Genomic DNA, 20,796 nt, shown 5'->3' with positions numbered 1-20,796 from the left:
TGAACAGTACCTAAAGGAACAAGGTTTCTTATATGAGCAACACAGTGACAATGAAATCCTAATTGATTGTCAACCAACTGTGAAGCAAAAGATTTCGCTAACATTTCTCATCTTCTTTCACCCATCTTTATAATATATAAAAAGCTTCAGAAGCCCTCTCTGTATTAGGGAAAAAAAGTTAAAAATTTAACTAAGCCTGTAGTTTTATGTTCTTTTTTTCCCCTCTGGCAGTAAATCCTATTTGAGAAACTTCCACCCAGTTTAGAGCACTTCTGCACAAACAGCTTTAATAGTATAGATAGTACATCATGAGACTAGCTTCCCGTTGTGCCAAAAACAGGTTTAGGAACAGGTCATTTTAAGCAGTTGCCAATTATCTCTTCTGTGTAGCACTGAATTATCAAGACAGCTAGGTTTTAGATAAAAATTTAACAGTTTAAACTCTGAAACCCCTCCTCTCTACTCAGTCTTTTGCAGCTCAGGGACCAATCTATTATTTTCAGTAAGATTTATCCAACCAAAAAAATTAATTCAGACCCAAAAGTAATTTAACTCCTCTCTGCCTTGTACAGATTTTAGAAGCCACAAAGGTCCAGCCAGAAAGAAGTTTTTAGCTTTTATGTATCTCAAAGTTTAAGTAATATATTGTTAGCTTTCTCTCTTAAAATCTTGCAAAGGCACATAAAATATAGCTTAAACAGCACAGATGGTCTCCTTTTTGCTCAACTACATTGACATGGCAGCAATTGTGAAGCCTGCATAGTCCAGTGATTAATACTCACATAAATATGGACAAATACAAATAGAAATATTTAAAGCTACAAATACACCCTGATGACTCGTAACTGGCCTCACTGGAATACAGAGTATTTTGTCTATTTGAACAGGTACTTTTGCAAAGGTTACACTTCTCATTAGGAAATTTTAATTAACAGGAGATTTTGAGGAACAGAAGTTGTAAAAAAAAAAAAACACAAAACACTTAGTCCTTACTGCAGTAGAAGTTATTGAAGTAATATATCTAAAGAATCAATACTAAAACGAACATTCATACAGTTTTCTTTGAAGTTTGAATATAAAAAGAATAGATTATGAGGAAATGTTAGAACTCCATTTGTTTTAAACTTCTGTTCCGCAGTTATGTCTGAATCACAAGACAGACCTCTCAGAGGAGAACATACTAGTCAGGAACTAAGAAAAATAGGTATATTTTATTTCTACCTAGTAACCTAATGAAATAAAAATATTACTGATACAGGTGTAACAGCAGCATTTGTAATTCAAAACCCCTTAGATTCTTAAATCATAATTAAGATTTGTATTAGTGAATATACTTGTTAGCATTCATACAAGCAAACAAACCTCAGTAAAACTAATCAACAGCTTTTATACCAGAGCTATTCTGAGTTACAACCAAGACAACTTTTAGGTGGAAGTATGTTTTGGGGATTTTTAACATTTAACCAAGTTTTAGGGCACTATCCTTGCCAGAAGCATGCTCAGCTGCCAGGTTCATTGTACATGACAGCCTATACTAAAACGTTCTCTTCTATAGACTCAGGAATTCTAATAATTGACATGCTTTCAAAGGAAGAATTAAATTTAACTTACCTCTGGCCCAGCGAACAGGGTAAAGATGTTTCCAGAGAGATCCAGTTTTAGCCAACTGTGACCATTCAGTGCTTACTTGACTACACTGACATAACTCTTGGGGGTTAAGGTAACTGAAAATGGTCAGCATTACTTCAGGAGGAAGATTAGTAATATTTGTGGTGTGCCCTGTTACTTCGGTTTCTGAAATACAGAAAGTGTGTGTTAAGTGAAGCACAGCCTCTCAGCTTTAAATAATAGTGAAAATCACATTTTGACTAGGGCAATGAAAAAATAGTGTCTGAAAAAAAATTTTAAACAATTGTTTGGCAAAAGAGTTGAAAAAATAGGTATCGGTTTGGCTTTAAAAAGCTTTCACTGTAATACTCCCTTAAACAAACAAACAAAAAAACATCAGCTCAGTTTCTGTTTGCCATTTTCTCAACTTGCTAGTTTTTTCCAACCCTGACCCCCCCCAAGGGTCCAGAAAAGCCCTGTACAAACGTAAACTGCTGCTGCTCAACCACAGCAAGATTAAAGCAGTATCTGCTATAAATTAAACACTTTAAAAAAATGCCTTATGTCATAGACAAAATATACACCTGCTTTGCCACATTCCCAGGAAACAGAACTAGCACACAGAATCTACCAGCTGGGACCACTCTCAGTGAAGCACTCAACCTCTTGACTGGGACACAGCAAGAAGTCCACGCTTAACTCTTTGCAGCTGTCTCATATTTTATTTCTAGCTTTAACTGCTAGCACAGACAATTAATTTTAACTTCCAAATGGTGACAAGCCATTCAGGTTGGAAGGTGGTACTAAATATTAGGTTAGAGGCTAAAATTTGACCGCTGTAATTGATACTTCAATCAATAGCAGTAGGAACCATCTCCAATAGCTCTCCCTTATCGCCATAGTACAAGAGAGATCTGCACACTATATAAAATAACAAATTCAGTGCTTTGGTTAGTGGGTTTTTTGCTGTTTAAAGAGAATTTTTAATGCTTTAAGGACAATTTACTTGAGAAAAAAAATTTCTAAAACAGTTTTCAGGAGTCCTCAGAAATAGCAGGTTTCACAAATTAGTAGGGATTTATTTTTAAAGTTAGGACACAATACGTAAGACTTTACAGTGAGACAAGGATCAGGTTTCTTTTTGCAAAGAAGCTTCCAAAGCGAACATAACGTAAACTTTACCTTGTGATAATCTATGGCTACTTCAAAAAAATATATAATTAAATACAGTTTCATGTGATAAATCAATATATTTATTCATATACCTGACAAGTCACTGCAGGTAAACTACAGAGAATTTCACACTAAAATGCAGTTAAAACTGCACAGGACTGCAAGCTGTGTTATTTTATTCCATTTTTTTTAAAAATGGATGCAGGACACATACTTTCATCTCCCTAAAGTCTAGAACACAACCACTGCAGAATTACTACTGTCCCAAAACTGCTATTCCAGCTAGACTTAACGGTAAGTAATGCCACAAGGCTACTTCTGTTGCATTCATCTGTTCAGACTCAATAGTATTTCACACCACAGACATGATCTTTTCTGAAGGTTTCACCTGGAGAGCAGAAAATGACCAATTCAGTAGTTCAGAGAAGTCAAGTTTCATCAAAAAAGATCTGATTACAGAATAGTTTTTCAAGTTTTTCTAATGAGAGCACCACATCTTAGCAACACCACAACGTCAGTTCACAAGGGCTTGCTCTACTTATCAGTCTCACACACCAGTATTACTCTTTTGGTACATTAATTCCCCGTCTTTGGGGCATCAACTCTTCTTTGTTAGTTAAGAGTGAAAACTGCAAACACGGACAACTTAGGCTGCTTCGACAGTCATAAAACAAGCCTGAAGTGCACTTTAGTAGTTATCCATTTATGCTGAGTTTCATCAGGAAAGGTAGTTACAGATGAACGCAAATTAAATATCCACTTTCAGAACGCACATTTCATCTGACCTACTCACACACTGCACGGATTCATTCCCTTGCATCAATCCATACACACAGTTTCTTCCTTTCTGATTCCTGAGCGGTCCAGGGAAGTTAGGTAGTGGAATTTGGAAGGTGAGTTGCTTTTAATTTGAAATATTGTCAGTTGGCTAACTATTCTGTGTTATTAAATCATCAACAGAAAAGCTTACAAAGTGGTCCCGAAAACCAAGAATTAAATGCAGCGTCTGCAAACAGAAAATATAATTTCAATGGCAGTATGAAAATAGAGGTTAATTATCATTTCTGCCTGTTTATTTTCTCAAATATTACCGTGGGAGGGAAGGGGGAGGAAGAAGGTTGAGAACAGTTAAAAAGTGAAGTACTATCTCCATTACAACCTGCCAAGAAGCCTGTATCAAACAGTAAAGTTCATGAAGTTTCATAGAATCATAGAATCATTAAGGTTGGAAGAGACCTCTAAGATCATCAAGTCCAACCATCAACCCAGAACTGGTTTGAAGAAATTGCCATTTTATAAAAACTATTTTATCTGCCAGCACATAACTTTAGGTATGTCACTGGTGTGGCTTTTTAGATAAAAATTGCAGTTTGAAAATTACTTTAACTTTAATTAGATGCTTCACCTTGATCTGCCTTCTCATCCACAGAATACTTAAAGACCTTTTGAAGCTCTTCTGCTTGATTCCACTTACTAAGACCTCTGAATTCTGCAGCTTCCTTCTGTGAACAGTGCTGTGCAATTACTTTCTTCTTAATATCTTTCAGTTCTTCATAAGTAAAGTATTCCATCAACATTGGCTGAAAAACCTAAAGCAAAAGAAAAAGGAAAAAAAAAAAGTCTGGTGCTGACGGAGATAGTCGATAATGCTACACAGACCTACTAACACAGAATTTCCAGTTTCAGATTCTCTCCAAAATATGTCATACATTAAGTGAACCTAAGGACAGGACCATGGAAGGTCTGAATTCCAACCCTCTGCTTGCCAATGGATCACTGCATAGTCTCAGGCAAGCTGTTTAACTGTTTTCCCCAACAGAAAAGGGAAGTGCTTAAGTTGCTTAAACTATATAACTTATCAAGGTACTCACACAGAAGGCAAAGTGGCAAGGAAGAAAAACATGAGAAAAGATTTCTCTTGGACAGACTTTGGAAGATTTACTCTCTCCAGAAGATGCTTCCCAGTTTTTGGATACCTATAAATCATCAGACTGGCAGTACTAGTCTATGTTTCAAATATAGGTCAAAGGCTGTTTGGGAGTGTCAGTTTGAGTCACGAAGCACTGGTTTACAGGGCTTCTCTTTTTCCTTTAAGTTTTGCTACACATCCCCTTAAATAACTACCTGCTACAAACAAATCCCAGCCCCAGTGGACTTTTGTTACCAATTTTTTTAACGGACCAGAATTTCATCATAAATTTTCAATATATTCACTGTTTCAAAATGTGTCACGTTGCAGTCAGAGAACAGAACAATGACACCACAGTCCTGAATGCAAATTGGCATAGTAATAAAAACAGAGAATTGTGAAAAAACTGAACCTTTAAGCCCTTTGTCTCTATTCAGTCATTCCAAACCCCAAGGAAGATCAGCATAATATTTGAGGAAGATTTTTACCCACCTCCTCTTCCTCTTTCATATGAGGAAGGAAATCCCTGGTGAAGGCTTCCAATCTCTCCTTCAGCTGTTTCGCATAGTTTAGCTGTTCATATTCATTCTGAGAAGAAAGCAAAGATTTAACTATTATCTAATCTTGTCCATTCATTCAAGGGTTGAACTGTTAAATAAACCAGTGTTTCAAAGTAAAGCCCATTATGTCCTCCCCATGTGTGCAGCATGTCTGCTCTACTTCGTGGTAAGAATGTGTTCACTTACAAAGTTTCATGACCAGCTGACAGTCTGTACCGGCCTGTAGCTAAGCAAAACAAAGTATTCCCTTCCTGCCTGATTCCAATTTATTTTGTTATCAGATATGAATTAACTCGTCTAATCACATTTTTACTTTGGAGCAAAGATTGAAGTCTGCCAATCTGTAGTCTCACCCAAAGTTCAAAGTAGTAACAGACTAATCTAAATATTTGCATGTTTTGCATAAGAATTATTCTAGGATACAGCAGTTCCACTTCATCTTTTAACTGCATACTTTTTACATTAGTTATTCTACAATTCTGGCTTCCAAATTATAACCAGAATTTATAGTCAGACATGCTCTATAGATATTTACTTTGGAAATGGAAAGAACTCTTAAATAAAGATGTAACTGACTTTTAAATGTTAAAGTTAGACCAACCTCATCTATCAATTTGTTAGCTTGTTCTCTGTGCCAGTAATAAGATGCTGGTTCTGAAGTCTGCCCAGTAATTGCAACATACTGAAGTTCCTCATAGCTCTTACAGTAAATGTTGTAAGTTTTTCTTTTCAAACTTCTACATCATCAAGAAACCCTGAATATTACAGTAAAAAGCTTAAGCCATCAGTTTAATTTAAACTAACCACACTCTCAAAAAAAGTTACAGTTAACGTATCTAAAGAGAGCTAGAGAAATCTGGTTTTCCACACTTAAGCAGTCAAGTAACAGAGTAACACTAGCATCCTATCAGAGAATGTATAACACAAAGCCAAGTGTTAAATTTCCCCTCTCCTTCACTTTCCTTCATTTTCTGATTCATTAATGCAGACAATTTAAGACAAATTTTAAGGTTTGATATGCACAGGGGAAAAAAATTATTTGCAGAATTCCCAGGTCAAAAACAGCCTTAGATAGTAAAATGGAATCAATCAACTGCATATTTAGTATTTTTCTTATTGAAAATATGGACCACGTGTACTAGAAATGTAATATGGGACGGAAAATTATTACTGGAGACTATAGTTCTTAAGTGCAGGAAGTGGGAGTTGGGTACCCCAGAAGAAAGACACAGCAGAATTCAAGTAGGATTCTGCTGGAGAAGACTTTAACAACTTTAAATCATGAAAAAGCCAGCTGGAGAAATAACATTTAGAGTTTCTTGAGGACTGGCACATTAACAGCATTACTGAGCAACAGATTACTGGAAGGAGTACATGACTCAGTAACAGAATAAAACAATGCTTGCTTTTTTTTCTTTTTAGGTCCGGTAATCATCTCCATTTGGGACAACAATACAATTCTATGTGCTACAAAAAAAGATACTCAGGGTTTCCTAACCAATTAATAGAAAACATTACTTCTATAGTCAGAAACTGTTTTGACCAATTAGCAGAGCAGTCTTTGTATTCAAAACTTTCACGTTGTCGCTCCAAATCACCTCCAATTATGCAGTGATGGACTTCTGTCACAAAATACACCTCTGAAAAGAATTTTTACTAGAAATTTAGTAACTGTGATGAATGGCAAAAAAAAAAAAAAATCTGTGTTTCGGACTGGAAAGTTTTCACTACTGTATCAAGAAACCACAAATGTTTCTTCTTCCTCCTTAGTTTATTTGTAGAGAGTATTAAGAAAAGTTGAGGCAAACTAATACGTAATCACAGCATGGTCTCCTTAGGACCCAAGTCCTTCTTATAGTCTACTTACCTTTACATTCTTTAACCCTTTCTCAAAGAGGCTAAGCATCTCTGAGAGTTTGTTGTCCGAGTGCACATTGTACACTGTCCGGCTACGTTGCTGAAGTAAACCAATGATACACTCATTTTCAATCTGCTCATGCATTTTAAATTCCTTGAATGTGGCATAAAGAGATTGCAGAAGAGCCCGAAAATCATTGTTGTTGGAGAAGTTGGTCTTGGAAAGCTAGAAGAAAGAAAAGCTCATAAAAAAATCAATGAAAATCATGCCAAGGTCAAGTTAAATCCTTAGAACAGGTATTAGGCTCCTGTAATTCATTGCTCCCATTACTTATAACACAAAAGCTGAAAACCTTCAGTTTTGTAAAGAAAACTGGCAAAAATAAAAATTGAATTTGCAATTCGAGCAACTCACTTCAAAGACATAAAAAAATTAGAGTAATGAATGTTTTTAATTCCAATCTTCAAGCGCAACAGAAAAAAAAAATCAGAGCTTCAAGTGCATAGATAGGAATACACAAACTAGTCTTCTATTTGAATAGTAACTTTCCCATAACTTATCTAATTGGTGCATTAAAATATAATATAACACAACTTCCTCCAGAAGTGGGCAGAATTAATATCGGCACTTGAATACTACAGATTAACAAACATTTATATAATATCCCTATTAATATGACTTGTGAAAATATTCACAGAATTCATAATTGTAACCTTCATGACTGACTTGCCATTTGATTTTTATTTGTTAACAGGAACAGACAAATTCTATATAAAACCCTCAGACTTGTTTTAAAACTTTCAAAAACTCATTATGCATGGTCATTTCATGTATGTTTCCTCTTACAGTTCATTAAAACAGTAAGCCATTCACACTCGAATACTGTTAACTTCCCAAAATAAGTTAATGGAACAGTTTTACAACAATGTTGTGCTTCGTGAATGATGTTTAAGTAAACTAAGGGATTTAATTGCACAATTCTCTGATTTCCAGTGGCAACTATATAACCGCATTTCCCATCACAGGCTCTGAAGGAAAAAAAAAAAAAAAAAAGAATTTTAGAAATATTACAAGGGACTAATGATAACTACAGAAGTTTAACAAAGCATAATATATGCAATAATGCACATTGTAAAGAAAAGCGTGTTACATTTAATCTCACAAATTCTGAAGGCAACTGTCTCATTCCACATGTATGAACAGAGCTTAAGAAACAGCAAAGTAGTAAGATAACTTTTTAAAGGAAGATCATCCTTGAGAGAACAATGCAGTTATAGCATTAGCTTTAAGAAGCCAGTAAAATCAAAGTTGTATTTAAGGAACATAAATCAATCTTGTGCAACCTTCAGATAAACAAATGTAGAAAGATTTCCTGGTAGAAATCAATGCAATCTCCCCAGCCCGGCAGATAACTGAAAGGCTTAGCCACTTTCCCAGAGCTACACTTTAGTCCTTACTAAGAAGCCATTATCGTAGGCCCCTGAGCCTACCTTTACAGACGCATTATCCACAAGGAACACCGAGTCCTACCAAGTGAATACAAACTACACTAGCTGTTAGAAAAGATTTCCAATGGACCAAGAACCAACAAATCAAGACAGCACAAAGTTCTAGGTAACACGGTAGTGCCATTTTTACATGTGTACAAACAGTCACCATTAGCAACAATATGTTTTAAAACTGCATTTTCCTTTGGTGAATGTAGAAAAACAGTATTTTTTCCATTCTTATGTTTTATTCCACGTGCAGTTTCAAGAATCATAGTCTACAGCAATACACAAGAGCAGGCATTCTAAAGATAGAAATATTTTAATTTAATTCAGAAAACAAGCCACTGGAGTATTCAGAAGTGTTTTAGTTTACAAAGATTCTGGACTCTAAGAGGTTTACTAGAAATGGGAATCTGAGACTTTGATGTAAGTATTATGTATGAACATAAAAAACAACCATAAATTGAGTTACATAAAACTTCAATCATTTAAAAAAAAATCAAAGCAAAACCAAATGCACTTATTCATTCCGACATTGCATTGCCAATTCCTGGCAACCACGAGCAACGCAACCGAAACACACTGGACATCTGCCAAGTACTTATGCAACTCCACCTCAGCTGTGCCTACTGTACATTTCATGCTGTACATATGAGCAAAATGACTGTCATTATGGAAAAACAGATTTACTTAGCCTCAGCGGAGACAGAAAATAGGGCGAAGTTAAGGGTTTGGGGTTTTTTCCAGTATCTTTTAGACCAACTACTGACAGGTCAGAAAAAAATCGTATGTTTGTGATGCACTGTGTTAGGATTTGAGGCATGCATTGTTACGCACATATCACAAACGGGAAGAGATCTTGGCTCCGAAGACCATTTCTATCCTATGCTAAGCTCAGAGAACACAACATACAGAGCAGTGGTACTAGATGAAACTGCAGGCTAGACTTTCCACAGGGAAAAGCAGAAGTCTGAACAAGCAGAGGAGATGGCTGCAGACACGTCTTCAGGATAGCCTCCTCACCTTCAGCCATTTTGTGATTCAGACCTCAATAATGGTGAAGTTTGGTTTCTAATGTAGCATTTCTCTTGATCAAGGACCGTCTCAAAATCATTCACTCTACCCATAAGGTTCTATAATACCTGAAGTCAGTCCCCAAAGACCCTTTTCCCTGAGAATCCCATTTGCTCCCAAATGCTTGGCATTTTGATTGACGTAAAAATGTAAACAAGGCTGCTGAAGCGTGTAACAGGAAGGTTAGACAAAACTATTGTATTTTGCTGTTGGGTTAAAAGAAAAAAAAAAAATCACAAAATTAGTTCTGATACAAAATAGCATCTTCTCATCCTCCTGACTCAAAATCTTTTCAAGACTTAAACTTCTGTTGAACCTACCTATATCATTCATAAAACTGGAATAAATAAAGAATCCATTTGTGCATCCAATTTAAGAATTCCTGTTATAATTTTATTGTTATAGAAACCACTGTAACATGAAATGCTTGCGTATTCACCTCTGCTACTGAGGCTTCCAGCAGATATCCAAGAGATTAGGAACTATGGAGAGGACATTGAAGTTTAATGACTGTACTTGAATCAGCAATCAGTACGTTAAAAAGGTCAGCTGAAGCTGAGGAAAATGGGCTTTTCAGAGGACAGGTAGCCTAGCAACAAAGTCACTTGGTCAGATCTGTAATTTCATTACCAGGACTGATGAAGTCTTATGATGGGGGACCAAGACTATTAACAGGCAGCAGCTGCTACACTCTGAGGTCCACTTTTCACCAGCTCTACACAAGGAAAACTAGTGCAGGAGTTCAGTAGTCCAAAAAGAAAACCACCACCCCCCAAACTCAGGTGGAGAATCCCAAGAGAACGGCAAAGGGGAGGAAATGGATTGTATTAAGGATGTTTGCTGACCAGTCAAAAATATAAAGCACAGTGCGTGTGTGATCCCTGAGCAGGCTTAAAACACACCACACTAAACCGATTATCACAGCCACAGGTGTTAGAGATACCTGGGAGCTTTCTGGACTTTTGAAGACACTACATTTAAACAATTGTAAGTTACAGCACAACTGTGTGTGTGTTTGGAATGCACACTCGAATTGAGGAGCAGTACCACAGGAGAAACAGTTGTGCCTCCTGAAGCCTTATGAAATTTAAGAATACTACATAATCCAAACAGCCTGAGCAAGAGCAACAGGCCAAGCAACAGTCAATCGCATTGCAAATTCTGTCTGAAACATTTCAGAGACCTTTGGCTGATTCAGGCGTTCTCTAGAAGTTGCCAGGAGCTGTTAAACTCAGTACTAACTTTATTTATTAAACCCTTAAAAAAAAGAAACCCACACCATACATGAACTTCATTTCATGTAAACTGGGGAAGGCACATCAACAATCCAAGGGCTGCTGCGGTGCCAGCAGTGAAGTAAAGCACAAGGTCACAGAACGTACCAAATTTATTCCAAGTAATAGCATGACAAGGAGATAGTAACACTAACCTATGGCTGCTGTTCTCCTCTAAAGTTCTTCGTACTTAACTGGTCAATTTAGGGGTTTTGCAGTACACAATACTTAAAATCAAGACTGAAATAAAAATCAGAAATATTGATTTTTCATCAGGGTTGAAAGCAATGTGTAAACTAGTATTAGGATTATTAAGAAGTGGATCTTAGAAGTTTTCTGCCATTAATTTAAGATCAGGTAATCCCATCCTTCCTTTGCAAGAAAAAATAGTGACTCTGCACTAAGAAATCACCTGATGGATAGCTTCTTTTAAACCTCAAATTACACAACTAAAGAATAGCTACGGTTGCAAAATCTTTGTAGCTCTGACAATCATATACCAGTTTTAGGCGAGTGCCCAACTCCGCTGGACTATAACAGAGCCATTAACATGGTCAAGATGAATGTACATAGATGTAGCAAACAAACACCCTTCCTTACTGTAAGCTATTATTTAATTTTTGTGCTTCAAGAACAAGATGACAATACCAGCAAGATTAACAGTAATTGCTATTTATACAGTGCTTCATGTTCATGATGCTCAACTGAAGGTAATTCTACATTCAACTCTTGCATCTCCTTTGTGGCTTTAGCGCTTTCATTAAAAAAAGAAACTGTCAGATGAAGACAGAGATATTTCTATTCAAAATGTTGTGAATAAATAAGAAAGCTCAAGACTGCTAATTAAATCACCGAACAAAACACAGTATTACTTGGTTTCTGGAAGTGTTTTACACACGTGCCAATATGGAAAAATGTCTTCCTAGAAGAAGAAAACTGATTTTCCAGAAATGTTACTTTACAGTGAGTAAATTGAAAGTTATTTCATAGTATCTATGCCAAAAATACATTTAATGAGTGGAAAAGGTTTGCTTCTTCCTTAAAAATATCCAAGCATACTATTAACTGGCAAGGAGAAAGTAGCAAACAGGAATAAAGAAAAAGTACGCTGCTCCTATCAGACTAGCACAGCAGTAAGCAAAGTCTATGCTGTGTGCTAACTTCCCCAGTTACAATTATCTCTTTACTCCCAACTACAAGCTGGAAAACAACAAAATTATGCAGAAAGAGAACAGGAAAGGGAAAATTGATTTTTCCACTCTGCCCAAAGATTTCACGAATTTAAAATGGAATAATTTCTCAAGGTTAAAGAAGTTAAAAGTGGCTACAAATTCACAAACTGCTTTATTTCAAATGAAGGGTTTCCCCATCAGCACTTGTAACTTCTGAACAACTACTAACCCTACAAATTCAGTCTGGAATCTAAATAAAATTGAAGGCAATTCTTCTTCCTTTTCATGTATCATCACAAGTAACATTTTTGATAAGTCATTCCTATAGATTCTGCTTTCCATGTGTAACCATTGTGCTCATTAAGACCTATACAAGCAGCTGATTGACACTGGAGGTGAAATAAAGATATAGTATTCCTGATGATCAATGCAGACTAGATTTCTACCACTAGTTAACTCGACAGATTTAAAACTCATTAAAAAAACCCGTAAAATCTTTTTCATTATGGAGCTGGCAGACCACTTTGACTGCAAAACCCTTACATTTTTAGAATAGAATAGCACCAGGGGAAAAAAAAGCAGCGTGGCATTACTAGTCAGCTACAACTTCTCACACTTACATTTTTAGGTATTATCACTTCAATATGCAATAGCACTAAAATTCTAAGGACAGGAACTTGGACTCTGCAGAGATTATCTCGATTTTATGAGCAAGAAAACGCAGGGACAAAGACCATAACAAGGCGTGCCTATGTCAACACCAAGAGCATGCGGTTTCATGTTATACTTAATCTGCTGCAAATTAGGGGGTGGGAATGGAAGAGGAAACACCCAGAAGCAGCAGCCCTGCCCCTGCTTCCAGCTGTACATTCCCACCGCTTCCCTGGAATATGCTCTAGCAATTATGCATCTGCAAGATGAACCCATTTGGTGCACTGATCCAGTAAGAAGTCGTGCCTTTTTAGTGGGTTCATTTTTCACCTAGTCAGTGCACTACTCTGACAGACAGCCTGCAGTGACACCCAGTTACATGCCATGCCTTACTCAGGAATCCACAACAAGAAGCGCAGTTTATATCGTCCCCAAGGCAGAACTATAGTGCTGAGATAGCCTAGCCAAAAGGATGACCGTCCTCTCAGTGTCACCTGCTGCTTAGCTTATCCTTATGTAGAGGTATACGAGGTGAACAGTAAGAGAATTAGCTAAACTACTTCACGCTCCAGCTGTTCGGATGTATGAAGCCTTAAATCAGAGGAGTAGTACAGGTTTTCTACCCTGGGTGCTTTTTTTGGCTGTGGGTCAACCCAAAATAATAGTCATTAGTAAGGCAGGCAGGCAGGACAGGATCTGGCAGAACTCAACAAGAAATCCAAAACTTTCAAATGCCCGTCTGTCTTCTCTATATAATCCTGTCCTCTATGTAATCTCATCAGTTCTTTTGCAGCTTAACTAAAAAAATCTTGAAATGGCCTTTCAAAAAGAAAAAAAAAAAAACCAACAAACACTGTATTAACTCAAAAGATTAAGGCAGACAAAATTATTTTGTTTTTCAAAGAGCACAAACAACAGGGCAGGTAAAGTCTTGTACGCTCTATATTTTGAAAGGCTAAGGTCAAGCTGATAAATGCCAAGCATAAGAGCATGATGGAGGAGGAAACAAAATGCTGTATTTTCATTTTTATTGGGGTCTTTCATATCACTCTTGCACTACACATGCATCAATTTCATCTAATGAACACGTGTAGATCAGTTTTTTGATTCATGAAGTGCTTTTCACAAAGAGACATAAATAACAATACAGGACTAACTGCACCAAGATTTTCAGTGATGCAACTGCTATGAGCGTCAGACCCCCTTGAGGACCGCAGCAGAAAGCACAGCTTGGGAAGCACTGGTAAAATCAGCTGAGCCTCCTCCACCATGCGGCTTCCACAAGTAGAAGTCTACCAGGGATGAAGGGACACAGGCTGTCACTAGGTCCGCAGAGATGAACCCAACAAAACATTAAAGAAAAATCTAGTAAGGGTATGAAATCCAAGAGCCTCAAATGAAAGCATGATGAACACTTGCAATGATGCTGTTATTTAGGTATCTGTGTCACAGCATTTCTCATATTCACTCTAGATGCTGTAGAAGACTTCTTTCCTGTCTTATATCCTCACACAGATAGGTTGCTGCTAAGACCTGGCCTTTTGGCCTTCTGTCAGGAAATATCTGAAGTCCCAAGAGTAAAATAACAGCAGCCTCAAGGCTCCCCTCCACTCTCCCACTGCAGTAACTCACAAACTACAAACACAGGAAAAATGCCTTTGCCCTTCTGCACTGTCTCACTGCAATTGCCTAACACAACTGAAGGTAGGCACTGGAAAAATTCACCACTCCGGCTTAATCTATCTCAGGCACTAACTGCAAAAACAAATAAAAAGCCCAGTCTCTCAAGAATTACAACTTATAATCTATTTAATCAATTAAAGCATATTCTAGGATAGCTGCATAAAGCCTGTACGAACATTGATACACACTAATTACAGTCTCTAGCTTTTCTGAAGGCATCAGTTTCTTTTTTTTTAGTGCCACAGAATAGGAGAGAATAAATTGTTGTTGCTTAAAGCAGAGAAAGGCAAAGGTGGGTTACTGCTCTCCAGAGCAGGCTGGAAGAGAGGACAAAAGATCAGAGCAACATGCAAAGGGTGAACAGAAAACTTTTTTCCTACAGTTCGAGGGCAAAAATAGGTGCTAAGCAATTACTCGTAAAAAAACCTGCTACTGTGTCTGGCATAAGAAAACACCCTCAGGTTTTTCATATGAAGGCAAAAAAGAGAGACAAAAAGGTGAAGCATCTGATAGGTAAGAAAAAAAATAGGTGTTTTGCTAGACAAAAAAAAAAAAAAAAATCAAGAAATGGAGAGAAGGTTTGAGGTGGTAAAAAGAGCTAAAGTGTCCTGAAAAAAGGAGCAAAATTGCTATGCGGGTCTGAAGAGCCTCACTTAAGCTCCAAACACGTTTTATCACTGTTGTCCCCCATTTCAGACCTCCTTTGGCACTTTACTTAACATGCATTTGCTTTAAAATGTAGATATTTAAAACACATTGTCACTTCCAGATTAATCTTCAAAATATTCTTCTGCACAAGAAGTGAATTCAAAGCTGTTATTTCCCAATAGGTATAGCAAGAAATTACCGAACTATTCAGCATCCAGAAGCTAAGATGGAAAGATGACTGGTAGAGTCTGATGAAATAGAGGCATGGACAGCAAATTGCTCACCTATCTCTGGATGCTAATGAGGAGGTTTAATTTCCTTCCATCAAGAACGAAGGAATTTCCTTCCATCTTCTGCCTGTAGCGATAGTGTAGCCCACCATCTGCAGACTTACTAACACAGTAAGCCATACCATTTGCACACTTACTAACACACCCTAAGTAGCTGTTTATTCATTCTAAACATACATGAAGGCAAGTGCTCAATGCTACAGAATGTTAATTGGTAATAACCAAATACTATGAATTTCTAAATCAACACACATATTTGAAGCAGCAGTGGAAAATGAATGGCAGTGTACCGAAATACAGAAAAGGGATTTCAAAAGTAGAACGAAAGCTTTGCCAACATTTGCTGATTAGAAAGAGAATTATCTTAATTTGTCTAATTTTTCAGATTTCAGTCCCCCTTGCTGCCACGAAAAGTATAATCACAATATGGTCATCTAATTCCCTGCCCAATGCTTTACAACATCAATTCAACTTAATTCAGGACTATTTTTCACTCCTAAAATGGTTCATCTGCAATAGCCTTATTGTAAGAACATCACAAATTTAACACATGAAAACAATTCGTTCTCTTCAGCAGAGGCCAAAGCTTGCAAGGAAGAGAAACAACTGAAGCGCAATAAAATGCTATTGAAATAGACACAAAGGTTAAAGAGAAATGCGAGTTATCAAAAGAAACCATTATTAGTAAATAAAGAGAAGAACTTTTTAGCTATATGAAAAGAATACAAAAATAACCAAGAACTTATCACTGCAGGTAAGTAGAACAGAATACCATTTAGACTAGAGGACACAGAAAAAACAGCAAAGAAATCTATATATACTTAGATAAAAGAAGAAAAGGGATACTTTAAGTCAACTATTTAACAGGAAAAGCAGAGATGACAACAGCAAAATTAAACATCTTCTTTGCTCAAGTCTTCATAGAGAAGTTAATTAGGGAAAATGTTTATGGCAATTAATTTTTAACAAGGAATCAGAAGTACAGGCTAGAAAAGAAAAATACTAGTTAAATATTTATACAAGTTCAATGCGTTCAAGTCAGCAGAACATGACAAAATTGATCCGAATTTCCTGGAAGAACTATAGCAATTACTGAACCACGAGAAATAACTGCAGAGATGTTTTGTAGAAAGGTGAGATCACAGGAGACTGAAGTCAGGCAAACAGAAGGACCTTAGATGTTTTTGATCAAACACCCAAAGGTTTCACAATAAAGCTGAGCTATTAAAGCAGCTGTTTACTTCTGCAATGGTTAGTCCTGTTCCCTCCTCCCATAGTGTCAACCTGGTTCTGGAGCTTGTTTGACCTCTTAGTGAGCCGGTTTTACTGCATCACCTTTCACTTCAGTGCACTAGATGAACTAGCTGCTCATCAAGGGGCCAGACAAGCACAGAGGGTATAATCAACAATTAACCCTTCCAGCAGCAGCTAGTTGTTAGATCCACTCAGTCACAAGATAAAGTCTCACACTAGTTTTGAGAGGCAGACAGAAAGTCACGAGAACAAGTCATCAATCACCGATAACTGCATTACAGAGTTTAGAGCATGGCTATTTTCCTAAAGCAGCCTAAATTTGCTGGGTCATTCTGTAACACAAAGATTTGAAAACATACTCTTCAGCTGCAGTAACTCCACAAGACAGCAGAAAGTTTGAAATCCCATACAGCAATACAGGTGTTCTTGTCTCTGGGGAAGGCCCAGCCAAAATTTAGTCGCAGTGTTTATCTAGACCAGAGTCTGCTACTTGAGTAGGCCTGATCTTGAGGCTAATGAAATAACAATTGGCCAGCACAGATTTGTTTAGAAAAAATCTGATTTCCTTTCCATAAGATAACCAAACCACTTAAGAGCAAGACAATACACGTTACAGATCATGATTTCTCTAAGGTTTTTGATACTGTTTTGCCTTACAGCAAACTAATACAGTCTACAGGAAATCACAGAGTAGCTCAAGCACTTGCAAATAGTGCTCTCAAGCCATAGCTACCAATGTTTCCAGCCAAACCACAATGGGATTTTCAGTACATGATCAGTTGAAATCTGTGCTGCCTCATGACAGATACAATACTTTCAGCCACAGGTGGGAAAGCAGGAAAGCTGGTAATACACGAATGGCACATTCTCAAGTGCGAGAAACACAAGATCATAATGCGACAACAGAAACGGTCTCTACTGGACACCGACATGCCAACTTGAATACTTGGAAGTGCACCTTCTACATACAGGATAGAAGTCTAACGACAAATATGAAAGCAAATTTGTGTATCAGTCCTCAGAGAAGCATGGGATTATAGAGAAGCACAAAGCGAGCATGCTGCTGTTAAAAAAAAAAAGAGCTTGCAGAATAACACATCCAAAACACATCTGCTCTACTCAACACCAGCAGTGTTCCATTTTGCACAACCGAATTCAGGAAAACATAGACATAATTAGGCTGAGGTTTCACATTAGCTTAAGCCAACCTAGTTGCTGGCTGTCACAGTCCCACCCTCTGCCTCGCATTGGCTTCAGTACTCATCTGACCAGTGCTTGCTGGCAGCACTACATCAGCAGAAAAACTACCCCGCTTCAGAAAAAAACCGTTTTCTGCCAGCTTAGAGCCTTTGTGAGTCACTTCAAGTGCTGATGGGAGCAAGAAAGGGACGCAGTCGTAACAGCGGCAGTCAGATAGCTTAAGCTGTTACAGAACGGCAGCTTAGTCCTGACAAAAGCAACAAGTACACTGACGTACAGAAAACGTGACCCATATGGTGAAGTAGAATGCATCAGTTTGCTTAGGCCAGAAAACAGATAACTAAGATGGAGGACACGGCTACAATTTGCAAATCAGCACAGGATCTTTCTGAAAACGAAGAACGGTTCACTACAGATAGGAAAACAGAATCTGCTCTATTTGTAGCAAAGATGACGTCAGGCATTAGGAAAAGCATTTTAACTATAAAGACTGTCTGCTGTAGCACTCCACTACCTACAGGGGGGTACATCCTCTGAGGACTTAAAGAATCTACTTATCATCAGAGTAGGCAATAGATTTGACGACTGTCGTGGTTTAACCTCAGTCGGCAACTAAGCACCACGCAGCCGCTCGCTCACTCCCCCCCACCCAGTGGGATGGGGGAGAGAATTGGAAGAGCACAAGTGAGAAAAACTCATGGGCTGAGATAAAAACAGTTTAATAATTGAAATAAAATGATAATGATAAGATGATAATAATAATACACAAAGCAAGTGATGCACAGTGCAATTGCTCACCACCCACCGACCGATGCCCAGCCAGTCCCCGAGCAGCGGCCCCCCCGGCCAGCTTCCCCCAGTTTATGTACTGAGCATGACGTCACATGGTATGGAATGTTTCTTTGGCCAGTTTGGCTGTGCCCCCTCCCAGCTTCTTGTGCACCTCCAGCCTTCTCAGTCGGTAGAGCATGGAAAACTAAAAAGTCCTTGGCTAGTGTAAGCATTACCTAGCAACAACTAAAACATCAGTGCGTTATCAACTTTGTTCTCATCCTAAATCCAAAACACAGCCCTGTACCAGCTACTAGGAAGGAAATTAACTCTATGCCTGCCGAAACCAGGACAACAACTTTGTCGGTTTCCTTACTAAACAGAATTTTAGTTATTCTTATTATCCAAGTCCAAGGCACTGTGTACAATGCAGGTAAAAATGCCATTTAAGAATGCAGCAAATGTATGGTGAGATCTCTGCTACTAACAGTTAAAAAAGTAGGGTAACTTTCCTAAGGCATCAAACATCTTAAATGTCTGATTCACTGTTCTGTCTCACATCAAGTCCTGGAACAACAAAATAAACTGTGTGTCTCTGCCCTAAAGAATTATTTAAGTACCTACATAATTTACCCCATCAGTAACATGAGAGCTGTTCCCCTGAAAAGCAAAGCACAGATGCACCCATTTCACCCTTGCTAACATTTGGTGGAATTTACTAAATTCAGCCGCTAACAGACAGTGACTATATTACAGTGTACAGGGAACATGAGGAACAGCAGGTAACATGCAATTCACAAAATTAAAGACCCCTCAAGGACAAACTAAATTTATAAAGAGCATGGCTTTACAGATTATAATTGCCATGTAAGCAGAACTACTACAGTCTTATCTAATTACAGCATCTCAATCACACAAGAAGGAAAATCAAACACAGATCAGAGTTTTTTCTGATGCAAAGCTAGCATTATTCCAATACAAAGGTCATAGGCCAGGTACAGTCCCCAAGTTCTGAAACAGTGTTAAAGGATGCAAGATTGAATACTTTAAAAAAAGCACCATTCATTCATGCTTGCACTCTTTCAGAAGAAAAAGGAAGCAAGCAAACTCCTGTATAAAAATTTTTAGAAAATGAGAGATTACATTCATTGCGAACTGGGTAGTTTTAATCAAATTTGCTAATATTTAGGAAAACCAACCATTCCTGCCCAGGCAGCTGTACTTTCATCAAGTCATGGTAAATTTGGTCAAAACTTTGTGGGAGGCTCAATAAAAGCGTCAGAAATGCCTCTCTAGGAACCAAACTCAAATGACTACAATATCTGGAGGTTCAGACAAAACCTGTTCAGTTGCTGTCAACAATATGCTAATACTGCTGCTGAGGGGAGCGGGGGAGAAGAGCCCCAGGTGTTTGCTTCCCTTCATGTAAAATCCACTCCGTTAAGATATCACAAGTTTTCATGCCACCACAGACTACAGTTAACTGCAAACAGGATCACAGATAAAAGACAAAGTCTCACCTTCTCCTCACCCCAGACCCTCTGCTCAGCCTGTTCAGTTAGCTAATCCAGCAAAAAACAACTCACATTTTCTTTACCGGAGTAGCAAATTGAACAGGCATACACGAAGGGATCTGCAGTACAGGGTGGCATGTGGAAAACAGGGGAAGGAAGCGAGAACTCCCCCATCCTGTTGGCAGCAGTAAGCTATTATACTGTCTCTCATGTAACTTCACCCTCCTTTTAAATGTCTGTTAGCCAATCTGGTTCGCCAAACAGCCATTTATGCCCAGAGATGGGAGGCACTACTTCTTTCAGTATGAGTGCTGGCTTGAAGTATTTGCCTGAAACCCTTCCATTACACTCAAAGCTGCTGCAGCAAAGTTTGCCTTTCAGGTGACACATCAGCCTCGATTACTAACTACTCTGACGCAAGAATAAAAGTTACTTTCGTCCACGAGTAAAATTATATATATTTAAAATATAAAAAAACCTACCTAGGGTATCTTTAAGCTACTCACCAATTAAACGCTGCGCGTGCAAACGCAAACAGAGCCGTTTGCAGACTGTTAGCGAGCACTATGCACGGCACCGGTGTCTTGCCTCTGGCACCGGTTACTTAACAAAAAGCGACGCGGCTTGCTGCCTGCCTCCCCGCCGCCCTCCTCAGCACTACGGCCCC

At 38.0% G+C, this 20,796-nt stretch overlaps 1 protein-coding gene across 1 annotated transcript in view; it reads right to left on the bottom strand.

The window, feature by feature from the left end:
- Nucleotides 1-7,352, bottom strand: part of FBXL5 (F-box and leucine-rich repeat protein 5) — a 29,226-nt gene extending 21,874 nt beyond the window's left edge. Inside the window, exons 1-4 of the mRNA XM_009324097.1 lie at nucleotides 7,118-7,352; nucleotides 5,183-5,278; nucleotides 4,187-4,370; nucleotides 1,612-1,794 (exon numbers count right to left, since the gene is read on the bottom strand). Coding sequence (XP_009322372.1) covers nucleotides 1,612-1,794; nucleotides 4,187-4,370; nucleotides 5,183-5,278; nucleotides 7,118-7,252 — 598 coding nt within the window. The 5' untranslated portion in view covers nucleotides 7,253-7,352. The remainder of the gene's footprint in view (nucleotides 1-1,611; nucleotides 1,795-4,186; nucleotides 4,371-5,182; nucleotides 5,279-7,117) is intronic.
- Nucleotides 7,353-20,796: the final 13,444 nt, after the last annotated feature.

Source organism: Pygoscelis adeliae, unplaced genomic scaffold (genome assembly GCF_000699105.1).
Source record: "Pygoscelis adeliae isolate BGI_AS28 unplaced genomic scaffold, ASM69910v1 Scaffold24, whole genome shotgun sequence".
Lineage (NCBI taxonomy): Eukaryota > Metazoa > Chordata > Aves > Sphenisciformes > Spheniscidae > Pygoscelis > Pygoscelis adeliae.
This window is presented reverse-complemented; position numbering and strand designations above follow the sequence as displayed.